Below are 26,029 nucleotides of genomic sequence, written 5' to 3' on the forward strand. Positions count from 1 at the left end.
AATAAGTGGCCTTGCCTAAAATATGCTTCATACCAAGCCTTAATATCTTCTAGAAAAACTAATTTATTTATCGATCCACCATTTATCTACTTGGTGAAACCACTCATGTACTGAGTGCTGCAGGGCACAGGAGACAAAAAATGAATCAGACACACAGTCTACTCAGGGAAATAAAGCAGGCACATAAAAAGTGCGAATATACAGAAAGAAGACAAAAAGCATCGTAACAGGCATTCAGATGAAGAGTTCTTACAATTTCAAGGAAAACGAGAAAGATTTCACTTAGAAAAGTCAGATAATAGCTTTGAACAAGAGAGAGAATTTTATACATGACAAGTTAGAAAAGATATTCAGGTAGAGGGAATAGCACAATTGAAGCATCAGTAACAAGTAATAAATCTGTAATAAGAGTCACGGGAAATAAAGTTTGCAAAGTGAGTCCAGCTTGGGGACCCTTTTAAAAACTGAGTTAAAGATTGTCTACTTCCTCCTACAGGCTAGAGAGAGTCTCTGAAGGGGACCAAGGATGACGTTGGCAAAACTGTGTTTCATGAATTCATCAGACAGGAGCTAAGGCGGCCTGATATGGCTGAGAGCCTAGGGAAAGAAGACCAAATTAAGTAATTATTTTAATAGTCCAGACAAGAGCTAACACAGACCTACCCATTCTCCAGATCATCATCCCGTCTTTTCCACAGTCCCCCACCCCACACCATCCTAATGCACACTCATTCTCTCTCCCTCCTCCTCTCTCTCCCAGCCATATCAAACTAAACTGCATTTAGTCCCTTGGGCAAGATGCTACCTTGTCCACGTAGATCCAGTTATTCAAATACTTCACCCTCCCCTCATCTTTCCTGTTTGGCCTGGCTGATTTCTAGTCAGTTAGACTCCAGTTAAATGTCACCACCTCCAGGAAGTTCTTTAAACTTCAAGTCTTTGTTTAATGCTCTTCCAGTTGGCTCCAGAGCATTCATTACACTTTATCATTATCACTTGGCAGTTGCCCTTATCTTTCACTAGACCAGGAATGAGGGTAGAAACCACAACTGTCTATTTTTCAGCTGTACTCCCAAAACAAGAACATCTAGGATAGTGATGGGCTCATAATAGGAATTAACTCACTGAATGAGCAAAGAAATACAGGAGTATCATAAAGTAGAATATATATTAAATAATATACATGTGTGCTTAATTGCTCCATCATGTTTGACTCTCTTGAGACCCCATGGACTGTAGCCCACAAGCCTTCTCTGTTCATGGGATTTTCTAGGCAAGAATGCTGGAACAGGTTGCCATTTCCTTCTCCAGGGGATTTTCCTGACCTAGGGACTGAACTCCGGAGAAGGCAATGGCACCCCACTCCAGTACTCTTGCCTGGAAAATCCCATGGATGGAGGAGCCTGGTGGGCTACAGTCCATGGGGTCGCTAAGAGTCGGACAGGACTGAGTGACTTCACTTTCACTTTTCACTTTCATGCATTGGAGAAGGAAATGGCAAGCCACTCCAGCGTTCTTGCTTGGAGAATCCCAGGGACGGGGGAGCCTGGTGGGCTGCCGTCTATGGGGTCGCACAGAGTCGGACGCGACTGAAGCGACTTAGCAGCAGTAGCAGCAGCAGGGATTGAACCCACATCTCCTACATTGGCATGCGGATTCTTTACCACTGAACTGCCTGGGAAACCCAATATATGCATGATACATATATCTATACACACACATATACTGGACATGTAATATACATACATATATGTTAAGCGTATGTCTAAATTCTAAAACACACCTAGAACAGTGCTTTTTCAAAATCTATTAATGTTTTGAAAATGTATTTATTGATTAGCTGCCACATTAGGCATGATTATTTTCCAATTTCTTGCTACTTAGTAGCAAGTTTCAGATTCAATCATTAGGCCATTACTTTATTTCATGGCTTCCTTCATTCCCAGATAGAAACTAGACTCCATACTACAGTCACATCAGAAAAGAGTAAATAATAATCGAAATCAGAATTACTCAGATTGGAAAATAAGTGTCAAGAAGTTAGGTATGCTCAGTCACTCAGCTGTGTCCTACTCTTTGCAACCCCATGGACTGTAGCCTACCAGGCTCCTCTGTCCATGGAATTCTCCAGGCAATAATACTGAGTGGGATGCCATTTCTTTCTCCAGGGGATCTTCCCAATCCAGGGATCGAACCCATGTCTCCTGCATTGGCAGGTGGATTCTTTACCACTGCAACACCTGGTAGGCCCAATAGCCTAGCTTGGCAAAGATTTTGAGGCATTCATTGCTCATGGGATTACTAATAAAATGAAACAAAAAATGTGGGTTTTTCCCACAACTGTTTTAACAGTTGTTAGAATAGCAAAAAAAAAAAAAGCAGCTGATAATCAAATGGACTGATTACACAAACAAAAAGTAACTCCTTCTAAAATCAGTACTCTATGTTATAAGCTGCCGGAGTTTTGCTAAAGCATATTGGCTTATGTGGGGTGGGGGACAGGTGCCCCAGACTCCACAGAAGTGAGTCAATGACGTTACCAGACCACATGGAACACACAGCAGGAAAAGACCACATGGAACACACAGCAGGAAAAGATTTACAATGTATTAGTCAATGAGTTTATTTTAGGGAAGATTAAATAGAGAACTATGTAAGGACCAAGAAATACTTTAAATAGATTCAAGCAAAAGTTTATAAGTTATCAGTAGCCTTAGTGTTTATGCCTAAAACATGTTATCAATCATGAGTCTGAGCATTGCTCAGAATGTCAAGGTTCTTATCTCCAAGATTTTCTGAAGTGACGAAACTTTCAGATGACATCATTCATTTTGAACAGTCTTGCCAACCACGACTTATTGTAGCTTTACTTTCTGTTATTTCTCCTTGTTATTTCCAGTAATAGTCAAAACCATGTTATACCTTCTGTGTTTTTCTTTAACATTTAATTGTTATGGGTCCACTATGTAAAAGCATTTCTTAATTTAACTGCTCACACAAATGTACAGATGGTTCATCGTTCATTAAAATAAGCAGGTAATCCCCAAACTTTCTTTCTGAGAACTTTAACCTACATCTTTCTTTTATCTCCTTGCCTATCAAAAAAGAAAAGAAAAGGTGGAGTGGGACCAACTATAGATCATAATACAAAGTAGGTGTCAGAAAACAAATAATGAATACTATGAAGTGTCCTGTTATACCAAGGGGGACCAAGTGCAAAGGAAAAAAAAGATCAGGAGCGAACCACTTTTTGGGAGCAGTTCAATCAACTCACAATGACCCCAGGAGTAGCAGGCATTAATTCCATTAGTCTGATGTGGAAATTAAAGTCCACCGAAGTTTCATGACTTGCCCAAGATCACAGAAAGAGCAAATAAAATGTAAATCCAGGTCTGCTACCAAGTCTAAGGATTATGTCCTTTATAGCAGACTTGGCTTCTCAGGAATCCAAAAAGCCACGAGGTTCTGCTAAGTAAAACAGCAGCAAGCAATGCCACCCAAATGGGAACTTCAGGCCATTATAAAGACAGTAGATTAAAAAAAAAAAAAAGACAGTAGATAAACTAACCTGGCTGGTATTGAAGGCTTTGTTCAGGAGAGGTAAAGTGAGAGAGTTAAGGCAAAGTTAAGTGGAAATAACAAAGTTAAGTGGAAGTAACTTAACAAAGTTAAGTGGAAGCCTGGTTAAGAAATCTACAAAAAAGCCAAGATAACCCATCCACCAAGTACCTTTGCTGAGACCCGACTGAATTTCAGGAAGACCCTGCATAGTGAAAATGGCCTATGTCATAAGGATATAGAAAGACTGCACTCATTAAGTCCAAGTGGTGACTGCTGGGTACATGGGTTTGTAACAACACAAGACAAAACATTTGCACTAAACTGTTCAAGTGGGCTAGAACATCAAGTTAGGACACAAATGTGAAAGACTGCTGCTGCTGCTGCTAAGTCTCGTCAGTCGTGTCCGACTCTGTGCGACCCTACAGACGGCAGCCCACCAGGCTCCGCCATCCCTGGGATTCTCCAGGCAAGAACACTGGAGTGGGTTGCCATTTCCTTCTCCAATGCATGAAAGTGAAAAGGGAAAGTGAAGTCGCTCAGTCGTGTCCGACTCTCCGCGACCCCATGGACTGCAGCCCACCAGGCTCTTCCTTCCATGGGATTTTCCAGGCAAGAGTACTGGAGTGGGGTTAGGGTACAAGAGTACTGGAGTAGGGTGCCATTGCCTTCTCCGATGTGAAAGACAGTGCAGACCAAAGTGGCGAAGAATAGAAACTGGACTTAAATGATCATCAAGACTATTATTTGATAGTCGAGTTCAAAATAATTTATATTACCCTATGAAGAAATGAAACTGTACCAAGTCACTCTATTAACCCTGAAGAAATAAGAAGTCTGCTTTGCAGCCTTAGATTTATGAAAATAAAACATTTCTCACAAAATAAAAACTATGACTTATCCACTTTTTTTTTTTCTTTTTACAAATTATGAACGTAAGAGTTAAATACCAGGTAAGGAAATTTAATGAATGATGAAGGGAAGAAAGTTTGCCATTTATTGTCTATGCTCTTACAAACAGGGCAGTGGGCATAACCAACTCAACTAAAGCCCTCCCAGAGCCAGGCTCCATCTGTTTATTCTCTTCACAGCACTAGTCATACCTGCAATCCTCTTGCTTATTTATGTGTTTCCTTATTCACTGACAAACAACGCTAGGGATACAAGATCCATGAGGGCAGGGCCTTGCTTCCCTGAGCCTGGAGTGAGTCAGAGTGCTGAATAAAGGAAAGACTAGATCTCCCATAGTCCTCCCCACAATTCTATGATGGGAGTACTGGAATCTCCACCTCCACCTATTTCACGCTGATGAGGATTCAGAGATCCTGTGATATTAAATAAGTTGTACAAAGTCACAGAACAATTAAAGCAACAGAGACTCATCTGCCTGATTCATATGTACTATATAAACATATTTGGCCAGCTATGTTTAGAACTAAGACAATATCAAGTTCAAATTTAAATAGTCAGTGGTATTTAAAATGAAGCAGTGAAAAAAACAATCTTTAGAGGACTCTTTTCACTGGATGTAAGTACAAACAGATTTCTTCTAACTGTCACCACAGTATGTATTTAGTTACACTATGGATTTCACACAAATTAATATGACATTTTGCAAATCATAAACAAAGCTGTTTCTGTTGACCTTTGGGAAAAGCTCAATTTTGCTCCAAAGTATTTGTGTTACCACTACAAAGGTCTCAGTGGTTCTCACTTTGGAGAAAATTATGAAGAAAATCTAGCTGATAATCTTGGTTTTTAAAAGCTGTAGGTTCATCTTCTAAACACATGTAGGATGAACTGAATGTCAGTGTTAAAAATAGATTCACGCTAAATTGGTTACTCTCAATAACTGTTAGAAAAGCTCTATAAATTAGACACCATTTTCCATTGAAATTCTTAGAAAAATTATTTAAAATAATTTCATACCTCCTATTATAAGGGATAATACCCATAAAGGCTAAGAAATGACTCTTTTAAGAAAAGAGCTATATTTAATATTCAAATTCACTGTGCCAATGACTGCACATACATTGGAAAGGAAACTATATCCACAATTTTGCTAATATACTATTTTTATAGTATTAATAAATACACATTGGGTGTCTATTAACCTATCATACCAGATGACACAGGATAGAAGAAAGACAAAATGTAATTCTAATTAGTAAAAAGAATTGGATGGAGGAGAAATGAGTGGAAGCTAATTTCAAGGCAAGCATCCTTAAGAGAGATATAAAGTTGGGCTAAAAGGGTTGAAGGACATTCTCTCAACCCTGATAGGATTCATGCTCTACCTCCCCATTCATTCTCTTGAGAAGGTAAGTCATCAGTGGCTTTCTTACCTACTAGTTCACTAGGATTCCAGAGACTTCTAGCTCACTGCCACCATTCTGTGGCAGTTAGAATCTCAGAAAATGAAAGGGCTTACAACTACTATGCCCATTAAAAGTACGGTGAGTTGCCTCCGTATTATGTTTCGGTCATTGTAAGCAGCACTGCTGTGGATACTGACACACAACCTGAATGTCCAACAAGAGATGAATGGATAAAGAAGACGTGTGAATACACATGATGCATAAACAATGCAATATTACTTGGCCATAAAAAAGAATGAGATAATGCTGTTTGCAGCAACAAGGATGGACCTAGAGATGATCATACTACGTAAAGTCAAAGAAAAATAACATATGATATCACTTCTATGTGGAGTCTAAAAAAAGTGATACAAATGAACTTCTTTATGAAACAGACTCGCAGATGTAGAAAACAAACATGGTTACCAAACGAGGAGGGGTGAAGGACTAAATCAGAAACTTGGGATTAACAGATACACACTACTATAAATGAAATAAACAACAAGATCTTCCTGTTACAACACAGGGAACTATATTCAATATCTTGCAATAATCTATAATGGTAAATTATAGAAAAAGAATACATATATATATATACATATATATGTATGTGTGTATATATATATATATAAAACTGAATCACTCTGCTATATACCGGAAGCAGTGTATATCAACTATAATTTGAAAAAAATAAAAAAGGAAACGGGCAACAGAACAGCACTCTGGAATCTGGAATCAGTTCTGGATATCAAAAACTCCTCTAGGATAGATAAGATTGTAGCCACAAAATAATTTGTGATTCTAAGCTGCATAACAGATTTAAAAGCCACGCAAGGGCCATAAGCACCTTCTATGTGAATTCTAGCGGGAATGCATGTTGCTCCCTTCTCAGACCTCAGAGGTACGCAGGCACAAGTGGAAAAGGGATTTGAGGGAGCGATGACCTAAGACGGGGAGATGGCCGAGTAAGTGTTAGGTGGGAAGGACAGGAATGTTTATATAGAGGAGTTATATTATCTTCTTGCAGCATCTAAGCAAGTGATGCAAATTCCTTTTAGGAGGGAGGTATCATTAAAGAGATAAGACAGGACCAGTCTAGAACTTAGGACCTAAGGAAATAAATTATATACCGCATTAACATGCTAGAAAATTCAAAAGACCATCTGTGAAGGCGTGTTTCCTGTTAAAAACAGAAAAAAGGGGGCTTTGGGATTTTCTACTCAGACGAATTTCAGGAATATTTTTGCATCTTTTAAGAAGTTTCCCTTACTTTATCGCAAAAAAAGTGAGAGTAGCTCCCTTTCAGAAGAACGTGACTGTATTGCAGAGCACTAAAGTATTCTGAAAGGCTACTTTTATAATGTATGTTCTTTCTTCATGTGTATTTTTCCCACCCTGAGATGACAGCTCACCCAATTAAGGCTATTATATAACTGTGCCCCAAATAGAAGGGAATCAGTTAAGAAGAAATACTAAAAAAAGATATATTATTCAAAAATTAAAGATTAACACTTCAAATGTTTTTTATTTCTTGTTGCTACTTAACAAAAACAGAAATTCTGGGGCAGTTGTTTATTCAAAGAGGCAGAAGTAGGAGAAGTATGCCAATTTTCAAAAGCATTCCATTCATTTTTGGAGTTTTGAAATAGCACACGAAATGTAAATATGTACAAAAGGCTCAATTTGTTGAACTCTGTCCCCATTAACACCACTGCATTGGGTCTCATATCAATTTTAGCTCTCAGAAAGATGCTCTGAAATTTTTAACAGAAGCATTACGGAGCAATAAGAAGTGAATTACATATTCATATGAATACAGTATCATTCAAGTATTTTAAAAATTTAAGGCCTATCTTTAGGAACCTCTTGTTGATATCTCTGTTTATGTTGCATCATATGAAGAAAAAAGAAGTCTTTATGCCAGGACTGGCTAGTTATAAATCTCAACTGCCTCTCCATAATATAAATTTCCCTTTCCAAAATGACAAGACTTAATGATGTTTCCTATACTTATAACCCATGTTCAATAGAAGAAACTCAAAAATAGTTTGCGATTCATTCAAATGACAGAAGCATAAGAGAATGCCAATACTTTATTCCGAATTCCTTGAAAACTCAGCCTTTCCCACCAAAGTAAAATTGGAAAGCATTCCTAAGAATGTTTAAATGGGCTTCCCTGTGACTTGGAGTAGGAGGGGGAGAGACACACAGATAGGCATGCCTGAGGCAAATGTGTTACTTCTCACTGCTACCAATTTGGATGTCAGCACTTCAGTAATCAAATCTGATTTTTTCATCTCTCACATACATTCTGTTTTTCATCTTGAATTATGCCAAGGTGTTTGGTATAGGAAGCAGCACTGCAATAATGCCTGGCATATGTTTAGCAAAATGCTGTGCAAACAAAACCATTGCAGGCAGAAGGTAGACACACCAAGGATAAGGAAATATACAAAATTAAGCCCCCGAATATGGTCAGCTTTCCTCCCCCAAAAGTCTTCTGGAGTTGTAAGAGGCATTTGGCTTCCCCATGTGATTTTCAGGCAAATTGTATGAACCAAGTTTGCAAATCCTAATGATAAGGTCAGAAGAAGGAAGGTGTACAGGTATAAGAAACTGGAAGAAAAAATGGAAATGTGGGACAGTCAGGAATGTGAAGGGCAATGTCAGAAATCTGTGAAGGGTAGCTGAAGCAGTTACATAACACATCTCCTCCTAGCTGTGAAGACTTCACACTTCAAACTTGGGGCTGTCATTATCCATTCTAGGAAAGGTTTAAATTTCTCTAAGAAAGATCACCTTTATGTATAATATTATATGGTGAAGTTCCTTTAAAAATGATAAAGGAGACAGACAGTGTTTCAAAGTGGGAGTGGGCCTCAGTTCATTGTTTTGTTAAGGAGAGCCATTCTACAAAGTGCTCTGCCTCTCCAGACTGCAGGACAAGACCATTCTTGTCTGTGTCCTATAGACATACCTTCCCAAATCAAGTATCCCAGTATTCATGTTCCTGCTACTTGGGGGTACTTCTCCACTACAAGAAAGAAGGTATGGCATTTTATTTCCAAAAACGTGATCTCAAACTGATTAACATTTGTGTGTTTGAGTGTGTCTAGAAAGAGAGATACATACAAGAGAAGTGAAGATATATATATATACACACACACACACACACTCACATATATATATATGGGTATGTGTATATCCAGGGAGACCCATATCCACATATACAAAACAGCATATATGGAGATTAAAATCCCTTTCAAGATCTATGAAATACTTCAAGTGAACTTGGAAGGATTGAATAAAAGTAAATTAGTCTCTAAACAACAACAAAAGTGTTAGTCGTTTAGTTGTGTCCAACTCTTTGTGACCACAGGGACTGTAGCCCGCCAGCCTCCTCTGTCCGTGGAATTCTCCAGGCAAAAACATTGGAGTAGGTAGCCATTTCCTTCTCCAGGGGATCTTCCCAACCCAGGAATTCCAGCTCTAACTTTCAACTGGTAGGTCCTAGAACCAGAATCATTGGCGTTTTCCCAGAAAATTCTGTGTCTCCTCTGTCCTACCATTTCCCATAGAGTATCTAGTTATATATCTTCAAAGTCATAAACCCTGGACTGGCTGCAAGTAGGCAGACATAAGAACTGAACTGCAAATCAGAAGCACTCGTGACCAAGGCAGATGCTCTTAGTACAGGAATTGAAAGGCAACAGAAGAATATTCCTTCATTCAATTATGAGACTGGGACTTTTGGAATTAAAAGAGCTGAAGATCTGAAAATGATAACTAATCTTTGTTAGATTTCTTCCACTTTAAAAATTCTATTTGTACATCCCTGATAAGAAAAGACCTTTGATACTTCAAAGCACAACTGTGTCCTCTAGACCACTGTAAGTCCCCAAACATACAAATGCCCCACTTCATCAGAACCACTCTGTATGTGAAGTCAACAGGGACATACTGAGGTGGGTAGCCGATTGGGTATCCTCTCCAGCTGAGGCACCAAGCCCACTTAGGGCACAGTGACTTACAGTTCCTCCCAAGCATGAACACCAACAATTACATGTCATCAATCTTTGGGACTATTCCCAAATACTTAAAACACTATAAGAATATATAGGGTCTACTGAAATCCAGTTGGCCCATAAAACAGTGTTCAAGGCATGTGGTTCAAAGAACTTGGCATCATACAGGGAACTGTAGGCCACCTAATATCTATTTTTCTGTTTATGGAATGGCCTTGGTAGCTGATTTATCACTCTTTATATAAATTAATAATACCCTTTTCTTAGGTTACTAGAGACAAATGTGATACAGTCAAATCTATCCACAAAGCATGTATGTGTATATTTACACACATATTGTCACCCTGCTTATTTAATTTATATGCAGAGTACATCATGAGAAATGCTGGGCTGGAAGAAGCACAAGCTGGAATCAAGATTGCCGGGAGAAATATCAATAACCTCAGATATGCAGATGATACCACCCTTATGGCAGAAAGTGAGGAGGAACTAAAAAGCCTCTTGATGAAAGTGAAAGAGGAGAGGGAAAAAGTTGGCTTAAAGCTCAACATTCGGAAAACAAAGATCATGGCATCCGGTCCCATCACTTCATGGCAAATAGATAGGGAAACAGTGGAAATGGTGGCTGACTTTATTTTTCTGGGCTCCAAAATCACTGCAGATGGTGATTGCAGCCATGAAATTAAAAGACGCTTACTCCTTGGAAGGAAAGTTGTGACCAACCTAGACAGCATAGTAAAGAGCAGAGACGTTACTTTGTCAACAAAGGTCCGTCTAGTCAAGGCTACGGGTTTTCTAGTGGTCATATATGGATGTGGGAGTTGGACTATAAAGAAAGCTGAGCGCCGAAGGATTGATGCTTTTGAACTGTGGTGTTGAAGAAGACTCTTGAGAGTCTCTTGGACTACAAGGAGATCCAACCAGTCCATTCTAAAGGAGATCAGTCCTGGGTGTTCATTGGAAGGAATGATGTTGAAGCTAAAACTCCAATACTTTGGCCACCTGATGTGAAGAGCTGACTCATTTGAAAAGACCCTGATGCTGGGAAAGATTAATGGCAGGAGGAGAAGGGGACAACAGAGGATGAGATGGTTGGATGGCATCACCAACTCAATGGACTTGAGTTTGGGTGGACTCTGGGAGTTGGTGATGGACAGGGAGGCCTGGCGTGCTGCAGTTCGGACACAACTGAGCGACTGAACTGAACTGACTATACATAAAGACAGATAGCAAACATTCCTAATTTGTTTCCTATATAAATGTAATTTACATTACATTACGAGAATCATAACGCTCAGGGAACATATGGAGATAAGAAGGGCAGACTGGCACTTTAACAAGATAAGGTTGAACCATTCAGACATAAATGCTTTCTGAGACTTCTGAAGAAAAGAACAAAGTCATTTGTTAACCAAAAATGCAATAAGAACAAATTAAAGAGACAAAGATCGTACACGAGAAAGGAACACTTTCACAGAAAATCTGCAATAGTGGAGAATAATTAAAAAGAATGACTAAACATATTTTAGTTCTTAACTATATGAAGTCACAGCTTTGAAGGAGGAGATACACAGTATCATTTACTCTTTACAAATTTTAATATTTAGAAGACAAATTTAATATTGTGAGTCTTCAGTGTAGACAAGTTCTCTCTTTCCAAGGATTTGCTTTTGCTAGCTTTCGTTTAATAACAGTTTTCACAGTCAACACCAACTGCACTGGCGTCTTGAGCTTGGTGCAGGGTTATGCTACTGCAGTGATATAAAAATAGCAAAGCCAGAAAAAAATACACAGCAGACTAGAATAGCCTTAAAAATTGAAGCTTTTGGATAAATCTCCCTGAAATAATTATAATAGATACAGCACCTGATCCTTTGCAATAAAATAGTTCTTCCTTTATCATATAATATTAAAATTACCTTAGGGATTCATATTTCTTTCTCTCTAGACCTATCAACTATTCAAGTTATACTGGGTCTCGGAAGAGTTCAAAATCCAAGCTGCATTGGCCTGCTGTGTCTGTTTACTTAATCTATTTTTATAACACTGCAGTAGTCGAATCCAACTTAGCAAATACCTGGTTCAAAATTCTGTACCACATTGATTCGAGAGATAAAATTTATGAGAAGCAAGCTGCAAACTATGTTTGTTTCTAATAAATCAATCTACTCCATACTATTAAAGTCAAGGCCATAAGGAACCACAGATACACAGTTTTAAAAGTTTGAAACTAGCCCAAAAGGATTTAAATATTTTTTTTCAAACTTTGTTTGTTCAGTCAGGTAAGATAGCTGACTACTTCAGCCATGTGAAATAACTCAAGTTGCTAGTCTTAGTTTGTAAGCCTGCGTGTCTGTATCAATCCTTGGCAGGTTTTTTGACACACAACGGAGTGTTGAGATAAATGTTATTATCTCTACAGCAACCTATTATGCAAGTATTGTTGCTGCTATTTAGTCACTAAGTCATGTCCAACTCTCTGCAACCCTATGGACTGTAGCCCGCCAGACTCCTCTGTCCATGGGATGTTCCAGGCAAGAATACTGGAGTGGGTTGTCATTTCCTTCTCCAGGGAATCTTCCCGACCCAGGGCTTGAACCCGTGTTTCCTGCATGGCAGACAGATTCTTTACCACTGAGCCACCAGGGAAGCTCACATATATTATAGCTAAATCATTTAATAAAATAAATCTTGACCATGAGCATCTTCAATGCCAAAGAACAATGCCAAATCTAACTTTTATTTTGTGAAGCACTTTCAACAATTCAATGTACCCTAGAAAAATAAGCTTGAGAGTACTGACAGAATGGGATTTGCCAATTAAAAGTTGTTGCCATAGAAACAGGATTTAATATGTTCTATGAAAAAAAATGAACATGTTATGCTTTCTCTTCAGTCATTTCCATTTGAACATAAAATGTGAAAAACACAATTATGGAGAAGAATGTAGCTCCCTAAGGGAGCACCAAATGCATTCTCTTGTTCGTGAAAAAATAAAAGTTCTTTTTCTTAAGCAAAAATGAACACATACTCTGTTTTCCTGAGTTTTTCATAGGTTATTTGACTAATATATCATTTTAGTGTGCAGGATGATTTTTTTCCCCCCAAGAACGGAGCTTCCCCGCCCCGCCTCCCGACAAGTACTCTGCTAGATTTATATTTTCTGAAAGTCTTCAAACACTGTGCTCTTTGAAACATAACTTTAAAAATATCTTTTGAACTACTCAAGGGGAAGATCATTACAAAGGATCCTTTGACATTCTAAACACTCTAAATACCACATGTTAAAAAGTATTTTAAGTACATCATTGAATGTTCCTGACTGTTTACTCAGGGGATTAATATGGGTTAGACTCCAGCCAGATGACCATAACCAGCCACAGGATATAAAATAGTGAACTACTCTATCACTTTTATTACTGTTTTACTAACATAGTCCATGACAAGAATTCAGGACGTAGTGCTATTAGTCTTCAGGTGGTGACCCACAAGATAAATATTAATGTTTTGTAGAAATTCTATCATGCAGTTCCCAGATGTATGCATTTCAATATCACTCTAAAAAGCAAGTGCCATTTAAAATTTGTCTTTTTTCCAAAGGATCAGTCTATCATGATGTGACTTGATTCATTATAAATAAAATGAAATCATCCTATGACTGATGAAAATTTTGAAGTATAATATATATTCCTTCATTAGTTGAGGGTAGAATGATCTTTATGTGGAAAAGACATTGAATAGACTATTTAATTAATGCATTAATACTATTTACCATTGATTATCCAGAATTAGTATGATTTAATACCATGGAAACTGATGAAGATTTTAATTGAGTATAATTAAGATGAAAGAGTATTTGTTAAGAAAGAGGAGGGTATTTTAATTATGAAAGACCTGAACTAAAACATTAAAAAGTACATGAGAAGGACTTCCCTGGAGGTCCAATGCTTAAGACCTGGCGTTTCAAATCCTGGTCAGGGAGCTAGATCCCACATGCCATGAGGTTCAGCCAAGAAAATTTAAAAAAGAAAAAGAGAAAAATACATGAGAGTACTAGCCCTCTCAATTCCTTTCTTCCTCCCCTATGGGCATTCTCTCTGCCCTCAAAGGGAACTAGAGGATGTCTTAACTTATTTAAGGCAACAACATTTTTTAAAGAACTTAATCTAAGAAAGGTCTAAATACAAGAAGGAGATACATTCTTGGGGGAAAAAAAGCATGTATATATAAATTTACTACAATTCATTTTTAAAAAACCTTAAGCTGTTGGTCTTCCAAATTGCAACACAAATGCAGATCACATCTCAAAACTCCATATTGTTACCAAATAGAGTTCTCTTTCTGAGATTTCTACCAGAGATGTACAACCCCTCTTGCTTTACATGAAATATAAATAATCCTGAATATTACACCATTGTTATTTGATCTTCTTTTCAGGCCTGAACAGTAGATAATAATTATCTAAATAAGTTCAAAGAGGACATGTCCAGTAAAGAGTCAAATCTGTAAGATAAACAGCTAGTCAACTGAGGACAACAGCCTATCTAATGGTTCAAAGTTTAGAATTACAAACTCCTGACAGCATTGGTTTATACAATTAGACATTTCCAAAGCAAGGCAAAAGAATGTTTGATCAAGCAAGAATGTCTTTGCAGATTTAGATTTCAAGTTTGAAAACAAAAAGTTGGAAAGCAAGTATCATAACAAACTCCTCACCTGCCAGTGAATATTGCAAGTGACCTGCTTCAGTGCCTTTCTGCTTTGGTTTAGCAACTAGCACTGTATCAGGCTTGCCTGAGAGGATGTTACATTACTATGACTGAAATCTATTGTTTGGTTTCTATTTCTAAAATATGTTGTTTAGGGAGTAATGACATGACATTTTAAGGTTTTTCAAATTGACAGTGAAGTGTTATTCTTTTTAATGTAACTTTAAAAATCAATTTGAATTTAGTTTGGATTCTTTTCAGACTGTACCTTTCATTTTTTCTATTTTTCTATAATTCTGTAGCAAGACAAAAATCCAGCATCCTTGGGAATAAAGGATTATTTTATACACAAAAAAGACTGTTTTACAAGTTTTTAAAACGCCCTAAAAATGGATAAAAAGTGTCATGATTGGTACAGAGTCTCCTCCAAGAAATACTTCTTCCAGGCAGACTTTGCTATAGCCTACAGCCTTCCCCACCCGCTCCCAAAAGTTACTTTTTTAGAATTAAACATTATAAACTTCTGTTGTACACTAGGCATATGAGGCCTGTAATCATTCGAATACAAATTATTTAAATTTTATATTTTAAAAACTAACATGAAAACATTCATCACTTTGTTACCAAAATAACCGAAATGTTAGTAACTGTGTTACTGAAATAATTTAAATAACAGGTTAATCTAAATATGTAATAAATCTAATAAACAGTAAACCTCAAACTCCCTTAAGTCCCTGGATTTTACTCAGAGGCTAGACATCTGCTGAATGCCCAATACACATAAAAGGAATCTGAGGTGAGTGAAGGTGACATGACTAATTGTCTTGGTCACAGGTTAAAGGTACATTCTCCAAATTCATCATTTCTGTTACGTGTTATTTCTCCAACATGACAGCAACATAGTTTTCGAGGCAAACTGACCTGGAAATATACCACAACACATCTACATTCTGAGAAGTGTTCATCTCTTGGCTTCAGTGTCAATACAATGCAAAAGAGCCCAGAGGATTCCTCTAAAAACCACCCGAGGGTGCTCGCTTGGGAATTAGCTTCAAGGCAGCTATTCCACAGGGATAACAAACCTTTGTTGATCTTGTGACAATGGCTCCTTTACACCAGCTCTTCTCATCTAATTCAATGTATTCTCTATTCATGAAACAGTATTTCTCTATAGCCAGAGTTTTCAGATCTTTTTGCTATTTTCAGAATATTTTCTGGCTCTGTACAGGGCATATAAACAACTCTTCAGCTGTGGAGGGTCAGAGACACCCCTGTATGCTATGGACTCACTCTCCAGGAAACTGCACATGTAGAATTAACATAAACTGTTAGGGCCTTTGAATACCCCCATTCAAACTGTGAACTCCTTCAGGAGTTCTGTGAACTCTCTAAGACTTTTCGGTTTAAGGTAGAAGTCCAAGCTCCACTGTCGCAGTAGCTGTTACAGATGACAAAAAACAGGACTCACCTAAGGATCCAAAAGCAAGTCCATTTGCACAAAATCATTCTCTGCAAGCAGTCTAATTGTGAGGTTTTAAATGGGTAATAAGAGGAGACGTTAAGAGAAACTGGGGTAGAAACTTCTATCAAAAAAACAAACAAACAAACAAAAACGCTGATACTACCTTACAGGACAGCCCTTGTCTTCTGGGCTCCTTGAGTTCAGAGATGGAATCAGACAGGTAGATCTCCCCTTCTCCTAGCTTTGAGACTGGAAGCATGGTCCCAGTCTCTCTCAAGAGAGAACCACTCCTCGAACGAGATATTAACGCTGAGACTAATAATACGTGGAAACACCCATATTAAGTATGGACTGACATACTAAGTAAAGCAACATCACAGGACTAAGAATGCAATGACCAAAAAGAAAAAAAAAAGTTGCAGAAAGTATTAGGATAACAAAAACTGAATTTAAAAGAAGAAAAGTAAGAGACTCCCCTGCCATGGCAACCCACTCCAGTATTCTTGCCTGGAGAATTTTATGGACAGAGGAGCCTGGCAGGGGTCCAAGGGGTCACAAAGAGTCAGACAGGACTAAAGCAACTTAGCATGACGTAGTAAGAAAGAACAGAACAGGACACCTATCCGACTCCTACTTACATTTTGTCATTAAGGACAAGTATCTTTCTTTTTAATAAAATTAAGAAAAAAATTTTTGGCTGCACCACACAGTTCGTGGTATCTTAGTTCCCTGACCAGAGATGGAACCCAAAGCCACAGCAGCGAAAGAGCAGAATCCTAACCACCGGATTACCAGGGAATTCCCAAGGATCTTTAAATTGTAAAATATGGAGCTATAATGCACTCTGCCTAGGATACACACCCAGTAAAGTTCATGGACAGGAGAAATACTAGAAAAATGAAAAAGAGCCTCTACAAAAACATCTAGAAAATAAAATCCATTTACTTCGGATTTTCAAAGTTTCATTTTCTGTCTCACACTTCAAATGACTTGAAGCTTTAGGGAAAGGGCAGGATAAGTTTTACTTCCATGATCTATTTCCTCCTACTAACACAATGTATGATTTCTCCACGTTTTGTGCCTTCTTAAAAATGCTGTGAGGCCTAAAATATCACAGCAAGGGACAAGGATTCTATCACTGATTCATAATGTACTCTTATACTTCAGAGTCTCCATTACGACTTTAGGAAAGAAAAATGTTTCTTTTCCTTTAATCAATCATTGTCTGAGAGGCATTCCGCTTAACTAGTGCGTAAGACAAACAGGGTAAGAGTAGTCAGCTAGTTTTCCATTTGACTCTTTCTACTGCCAAGTGGGTTTAAAGGCAAACTATTTCATACTTATATTTGCTTACTTGATTAAACATTACCACCTCTGCTTACTAAACAAGTCTAAATATACCTTCCTTGGGGTAACTAAGGAGTGTGTTATGACTGCTTGAGTTACACTAAGGTTGTTCCTAAATCAATTCACAAATACACTTAACACCAAATATGTTCCTGGCCTCAGAAAATATGATCTCTGTACTGAAGCAGATTAAGGTGTCAAAAGAGCAGCTGAAAAACAAGGTAATAAGTCAATCAAACAATTATTTGACATCAAATAACTAACCCCTTCAAACCCTTTGACTGGGCTGATTATTTTGAAACAAACCTAAGCATTTTAGAGGAAGCCAAATTTTAGTCTTTTCTCACTTCACTAAGTACTTAATCAGAGAATAAAAAACACACCTTTCATAGAACTACATGTGAGAATGAACATATATGAGTGGAAAGAATAATTATTTGCATATTAAATGAAGGCCAATTTTCATAGAAATATGGATATGAGATGGTTAGACAGCACAGGGATTCTCCCATGGCTCAGTGGCGAAAAATCTGGTTGTAATTCAGGAGACACAAGAGACAGGGGTTTGATCCCTGTGTCAGGAGGATGCCCTGTAAGAGGACATGGCAACCCACACCAGAATTCTTGCCAGGAAAATCCCGGACAGAGGAGCATGGCTACAGCCATGGCATTGCAGAGAGTCAAACACGACTGAAGCACTAGAGCACAGATGGCATCACTGACTCAGTGGACATGAGTCTGAGCAAACTCCAGGAGATAGTGAAGGGCAGTGGAGCCTGGACACAACTAGCGACTGAACAGCAACAGCAAAATTAAATTAAATTAAATTTTGCTATAATGAACTACATTGTCTCCAAAGTGAATTCTCTGATAAGTGATTTTCTAGTAAACAACAGTGACATTCTGCTATAATATTTCAGGAAGGAACAAATCAAATGTCTTCATCTTTTTATGCTGTATTAAAATTTTAAATATTCAAACTATAAACAGGAATTTTTCTTAAGAAAACTATGCATTTATGGGTAGAATATGCTTTTATTTTTATTTCATAACAAGTTAGGTCACATACAAATTCAACATGCCATGATATTTTTCTATGTCCAGCCTAAAGTTTAAAGTGTATATCTATCTATCTATCTATCTAATCCTAAGGAGGAAACATATAAACTTCTGCCACCTATAGCCATATTTGCATACATTTCCCCAAATCCAGATGTGTTCATCTTTCAAGCCCAGCTTTGTCACAGACAATTTTGAATATGGGCAGAGTTTATGCCTTTTACTTAAATGTAATATAAGAATAAAACGTGTTATAATAAAAACATTTGGTATAAAATCTTGGTTTGGGGAAAGAAGTAAGATTTTTGCCATCTGGATCTGTCTAAAAACAAGGAATTCTTTTCTGACATGAACCAGTTTATTGTACCTTGTCACTACCCGCCTTGTTTTATTTACTATATACCTCTCAAATGGTGTAAGAACTTGCTATATTTTTTAAATCTTAAATTGGAATTGTTTTATTAATATCTTGATTATTCAGAATCTTCCTATGTAACGCCAAACAAAAACATCAATATTCAGAAGGGAAAAAATAGTGATTCAATGCTTAGAGAAATATGAAGTGAAAGTGTTTACACACATTTAAAGTGCATACACACTCATAAATCATTTAAAAATTAAACCCATTCCAGGAAAATGTGTAAAAACCATATTAAAATATAGCATATGACAGGCAGTACACTCCTGCTTTGACATAAATCCCAGCCAGATTCTCTCTGACCCACCTTCTAATGGAAATGAAAACAAAAATAAACAAACTGGACCTCATAAAACTTAAAAGCTTTTGCACAGCAAAGGAAACTATAAACAAGATGAAAAGACAACTCTCAGAAGGGGAGAAAATAATTGTAAATGAAGCAACTGACAAAGGGCTAACCTCCAAAATCTATAAGCAGCTCATATAGCTCAGTAGCAGAAAGACAAACAACCCAGCCAAACACATGGGCAGAAACTTCTCCAACGAAGACATTCAGATGGCCAATAAACACATGAAAAGATGCTGAACATCGCTCATTACTAGAGAAATGCAAATCAAAACTTCAATGAGGTACCACCTCACACCAGTCAGAATGGCCATCATCAAAAACTCTACAAACAATAAATGCTGAAGAGGATGTGGAAAAAAGAGAACTCCCCTACACTGTTGGTGGTAATGTAAACTGATACAGCCATCATGGAAAACAGTATGGAGATTCCTTAAAAAACTAGGAATAAGTCTACCATACGACCCAACAATCCCACTACTGGGCATATACCCTGAGAAAATCACAATTCTAAAAGACACGTAAACCCCAATGTTCACTGCAGCAATATTTACAACAGCCAGAACACAGATGCAACCCAGATGTCCATGGACACAGACTAATGGATGAAGAAGTTGTGGTACATTTATATAGTGAAATGTTATGCAGCCATAAAAAGGAATGATCTGAGTCAGTTGCAGTGAGGTGAATGAACCCAGAGCCTCTTATAAAGAGTGAAATAAGTCAAAAAGAGAAAAATAAAAGTCGTACATAAATGCACACACACAGAATCTAGAAAAATGGTACTGAAGAACCTAGTAGAGGTTTGTGCCCACCTAGACTGTGGGCACAGCAGGGGAACGTGAGGGTGAGATGAATTAAGAAAGTGGCATTGACATATATACACTATCATGTGTGAAACAGATAGATAGTGGGGAGCTGCTAAATAACACAAGGAGCCCAGCCTGGTGCTCTGTGATGACCTAAGCAGGGTGGGATGGGGGAAGGGGAGGAAGGCTCAGGAGGGGATATATATATAATTATGACTGATTCATGTTGTTGTACAGCAGAAACCAACACAAAATTGTAAACCAATTTTCCACTGATTAAATATAAATAAATAAAATAAAAAAAAATAAAATACAGCATGTGAAAATGTAATTAAGTCCCATGTATTAGCTCTTCAGTCATATCTGACTCTTTACAACCCCATGGACTGTAGCCCATCAGCCTCCTCTGTCCATGGAATTCTCCAGGCCCTTCCCTTCTCTAGGGGATATTCCCAACCCAGGGATTGAACCCGGGTCACCTGCACTGCAGGTAGATTCTTTACCACTTGAGCCACCAGGGAATTAAGTTCCATATGAAGGGCTTAATATAATGTACTAAGGTATCAAAAATATTACTTATTCAGGCTTACAATACTCAGGATATACTTAGCCAAGCCTTTCGGGGCAAGGATGATAAGGCAAAAGCTATACAACCTTTTGCAAAACCTCCTTAGATGCTTATACCTAGTAATCACAACGAATAATCTGTTCTTTCATCCATGTTCTTGCTTTTCTGTCCATTCCCCTTATCTTCTATTTCTTCTCTATCTGGCTCAGTGCCAGTTAGACCCTAAGACCTAAAGGATTTAGATCCAAGAAAAGTGTCTGATTTGAGCTTTGTGGAAGGTAAGAAGAGTGTCAGATTCTTAAATTATCCCACTTTCTTTCTTCCTCTCACCATTTCAGGCACTGTATTTTAGGCATTCAAGGACCAATATGTTCTACAACTGTTAATGTGAATTTTGTGGGCACTTCCTATTTTTATACTTTCTGACGCATCTTTTAAACTTCAGATTTGTAACAAAAGGAGACCTCGAACACAGAAAACACAGTAAGTGATGAATGATAAAGGAAAATTTCTGGATCTCAAGGTTATACAATCTGAAATATATGGCTGAACAACAAGATTAAAATCTTCATTCTCAGAAATCTTTAATAAGAGACCTCTGTGGTCTAGAATACAAACTTATCCCAGCTGGGAACAGCCATCTGCGGTTTCAAGTTATTTTACTTTTAGAAAGTATACATCTTCTAGTCTAAGCATCCTATATCATTAGTCTCTATGTATCTCAAGGAAATGGGGGTCCTTCACCAATTTAGGTGGAGAAAAGGCAGGATATATTAAACCATTCTCATCTGAATCTTGGACCAAAAAAAAGAAACAAAAAGCCAAAACAAAACAAAATTTTAAAACCTCAAAACAAACAATCAGAAAAACAAAAAACCCACAAAAACCCTACTACAACCTCCTGGTTCTTCTCTGCTTATTTGCAGCAATTATTAAAATGTCATTTAGAAAAATCTGTGTTCCAATAAATTTAATGAAGACAATTCTGAGCAATCTGGAATGATCCCAGGAAAGGAAACTACATGTTGCCAAAAATATAAAGTACCATCAAAACAATAGTTTGAAAGGAAAGTTGAAATGATTTTTAATATTTAAGCATCCAAGAAAAGCCACTCTGCATCTTCAGCTGATTTCAACGCTAGGGAACATGCTGTAATTATTCAATATTAATGATTAATGGTGAAAAATGAGATATTTTGATAAAATTTTTCAGAAATAACCATATTCATAGTTAGGAGAGAGCTACATGTACAGGATTTCCTACATCAGTGTTCTATCAATTTGATACCATCTACAATGAAAAACTCAAGGTTAATTAGAAATGCCAGTGGCCACCCTCCTGTACAAGTCTTCATATTTAATTACCATTGTTTCCAGACTAATTTTAAGTTATTCAGTATGTGTTAAACATGAAGGATATTATAAATCAAAATATACTTGATATTCAGCCTACCAACACACAATTTTAAAACTAAACAATGATATAACAAAATACTGGGTATGATCTTTTGATATTATTAGAATTACAAGAAGCTTCCAAATTTTTCAAAGAAGAAATCTTTCACAGGAACAAGCAATGATACAGGCACATTTTAAAAGGTTTTGCCAAAAGTTATCTAATTATGTAAATATCAGGAAGGAATTGGGCTTCCCTAATAGCTCAGCTGGTAAAGAATCCACCTGCAATGCGGGAGACCTGGGTTCGATCCCTGGGTTGGGAAGATCCCCTGGAGAAGGGAAAAGCTACCCACTCCAGTATTCTGGCCTGGAGAATTCCATGGACTGTATAAGTCTATGGGGTCGCAAAGAGTCGGACACGACTGAGAGACTTTCACTCAGGAAGGAATATACTATTAAATATTTATATACATTTGGAGTGGTAACAGCATTAAAAACAAGTACTATACCTACTTCCTAGTAGTAACATGTGAGTTTAGCTTTCGTAAAATGGAAGAATCAAGACTGATAAATATGGGAACTCTTGCATTTCTACATCTCATTTAAATAGCAAGAGCAGAAGAAATATTCTTAAAATACTTTGTCCTGGTTCCCAGGATTTGATAGCTGTACATTTTATCAAACAATATTAACTAATATTATTTTCAGATTTGAAATCTAAGGTACTGTAGAAGATACATTTACTCAATGTTAAATAATTCTAAACAAGTAACTGCCAAAATTCTGAATCATGAATGTGACTTCCAAATATACTGATGTATAATCAGAGTATACATTTTATTTCCATCAATAATTTGACTTTGGACACATAATGACAACTAACATTTGTTATCCTATAATGTAATGCTAAGTATTATTCTAAGTGCTTCTCATGTATTTGCTCTTTTAAGCCTTTACAATCCTATTCAGCAGGCACCATTAAATATCTCCAAATAAAAGATGAAGAAACTGAAACACAAACAGGTTAAATAATTAGCTAACAGTCACGTGGCTGAGAAATGGAGGTGTCAGGGTCTGAACTTCTTAGGCTTTCTAACCACTCTACCAACTAGTGTGTCTCCTATACCAGCTCCAAGGTCAAGTCTCTGCAGGCAGTCTTCTGCCATTATCGAACAGGAGAGGAGCAGGTACTTGTAAACTGATCAAGATTCAAAGGCCCATATAAGAACAAACACTGGCCAATCTGATGTTCAAAAGCATCATATCTAAGCTTAATCCTGTTAAAAATAGCAAAATGTCATCTTATCAAAAAGGAAGACACCTTTGACAAAAGGAACAAATATAACTATTATTAATAGCTTCTTATTCACAATGCAAATCTTGGAACCTCACTGTTATTGCTGTATTTTTCTCACTGTCATGGCTTTTGGGTTTTGTGTTAAAGCAGCAGGAATGGGCACATGAATCACCCACCACAACCCCTAGCCCAAATCACTTTTTGAGTATGGGGAAAGACAGGGAATGGGAGGATAAGGGGAAAAGGACGTGAAGGAAAGGGAAATACGTCTAGAAGATGGAGAACTGAACTGGCATTGAGCCCCAAGGTGAAGTGGCAGAATCAGAGTTCTCCATGAAGACTTACAGGGCTGTACCCCTTGGATCAACTGCTAATTGACATAACTAGAACAAATCATACGATGTTTCTGTATTCTTCACAACCAGCTCTTATTCCTAAAAACACACCATTTGCCAACGAAGTGTTATTTCAGATTCCTCGGGTTTTGGCTCTCCTCTCAGCTAGATCTAATATATGATCATCTACATAACAATTTGACAAATGGAAAGTTTCCAACAACTATTAGTCAGCAAGTCTTATCTACCATAAACATCTCATTCTCCTTCGAAAACAGCTTCATATTTCAGGTGTGAACCACAAATAACAATGGCATTTTCATAGAATCTCTAAGAAATTCCAGCTGAAAAGTTAGAACTGTTATTAAATGAAAGATTGCAACAGGAGAGATAAAGTGCAGTTCAATTTATATTCCTTCAAGACAGTATGTGAGAATATTTTCTTAGGCATCTGAGTCAAATATTTCTATTTATCTGAACAGTTTAACAGGATACAACCCTAATTGGTGGCGGGGCGGGGGGGGTGGGGGGGGGCGGGGATGACATATCTTTAATTGTAAATATTTTAGTCATTAATTTAAAATTGTTTCTGAAATTTATAAAATATTTAAAAAATGTAATTCTGTATATTTCAAACTATTACTCTATGAATATGTTGAAGGGCCCTGTAACAAGGATATAAAAATATGTGGAAATTTCTCTAGAAAACAAATGGTTGACATCTAAATTTAAATGTTCTCAAACCTAAAAAGAAATAAATGTGGCTAACGCTGCAATGCAAATAGTTCTCACCCCTGTTAAATTATACCATAGTATTAATCCACTGAAAAATATTCCTTTCAGGATTTGAGAAATATATGGAAATTTGAGTACTAGGTCTCTATTATTATAATTATTATTTATTTTTATGAATTCATTACCCAGGATGTTGTAAATATTTATATGCATAATTCAGGGGTAATCAGTGGTGTTTATCTTGACTAACTGATAATCTACAGACTGCAGTGCATTTATGATTTCAATGGAATTAATCTTCAATTCTCTACACTTCATTGTGAGAAGAGCTATAAACAGATTGCCAAGAGGAGCCTTTCAGCATCGAAGCTTTACTTGAGGGAAAAAAAAAACAATTCCTTTGGGGGAAACTCATTATTTATTCACTGCAGAACACAACTATTCTCAAAAGGAGCTAATAACCTCAACTCTTTATAATGTACATATCTAAAAGATATCTTCTTTGTCATATAAACAAGATACAAGAATAATAGACACTTTCCAAGAGATAATATGAAGCCAATTCTACTTTGTCCACGGGAAATATAATTATTCCCACTTCACAAGCCCTCCTCTGACCTAATACAACGCAAAGGATCTGTGGGAGGTGGGCAGTAGATGATGGGGTGATGACCTGATTCGCGAACAGTTCCAACATCCCTGAAGCCCTCCTCTATTTTTCCAATTATTTTTCCATGTTCAGATAAACACTGAATACTTCATTCTTGTTTGGTGAATTTTATGTAGATTATTCCACCAGTAATACATCAACTTCACTTTCCCGGCAGTCACACCCTGCCCATTTTCAGCCGTCTTCCTTTGACTCCAATTTGACACCCTGGTTTGAAGAGTCATGCCACGTAAGGGAAATGCCAAGGCAAATCTGTCAGCTCTATGGGTTAGAGCCACCGTAGTGTGGCTACTTAATGATTTATAATAGAGCCGGGAAGTACTCACTTGCAGTGCTGCCTGGAGACGCTGGTGACTGACACGATCACAAAAGCGGTACAGATGTCTTCCAGGGTATTTTGTTTCTATCACATCACTGCATGTGCTCACTGGCCATAAAAAACGAAAGTGGTCCATTTCTATCCCAAAGATATTCTATTCTATTCCCTCTTCTCACCAGAAGAAAAAAAAAAACAAACTCTAAAACATGTCTTTCATTGATTTTAAAATATTGGATAATTTTTGAATAATAAATCACTGTGCATAGTAAATTTAAAATAAAAGCTGATTTTGTAAGTGCTCTTTCTATAGCTGGACTATTCTAATCCACAGTTGTCTTTAACAACTTTAAACTTAAATGTTTCCACAGAAGAAGAGATAAAAGTGATCCTCATCTTTAAAAAAGTCTTTATATGTAAATGATGCATATTAAGGCATTTACACAAGAAATGATATGCCGTTTAGGATTTGCTTTAAAATATTCAAGACCACTCCCCACCATCCCCCCAAGTGGAAGGACAGAAGCAACAAGATTAACAAATATTGAAAACTGCTGACACTAGATTACAGAATATTATGCTCTCCACTTCTGTATTTGAAAATCTTAATTTAAAAAAAC

The 26,029-nt window shown here is 37.2% G+C and overlaps 1 protein-coding gene across 34 annotated transcripts in view; it reads right to left on the minus strand.

The window, feature by feature from the left end:
* MBNL1 (muscleblind like splicing regulator 1) overlaps positions 1 to 26,029 on the minus strand; it is a 222,363-nt gene that overhangs the window by 57,514 nt on the left and 138,820 nt on the right. Inside the window, exon 1 of one of the 34 annotated variants that reach the window (XM_070792952.1) lies at positions 16,275 to 24,159. The exons of the other annotated variants lie outside the window; for them this stretch is intronic. Within the exon in view, the coding sequence (XP_070649053.1) occupies positions 16,275 to 16,370 (96 nt within the window). The 5' untranslated portion in view covers positions 16,371 to 24,159. Of the gene's footprint in view, positions 1 to 16,274; positions 24,160 to 26,029 lie in introns of those variants that run through there. 34 annotated transcript variants of the gene reach the window in all.

The sequence above is a fragment of the Bos indicus genome, chromosome 1 (assembly GCF_029378745.1).
Source record: "Bos indicus isolate NIAB-ARS_2022 breed Sahiwal x Tharparkar chromosome 1, NIAB-ARS_B.indTharparkar_mat_pri_1.0, whole genome shotgun sequence".
NCBI lineage: Eukaryota > Metazoa > Chordata > Mammalia > Artiodactyla > Bovidae > Bos > Bos indicus.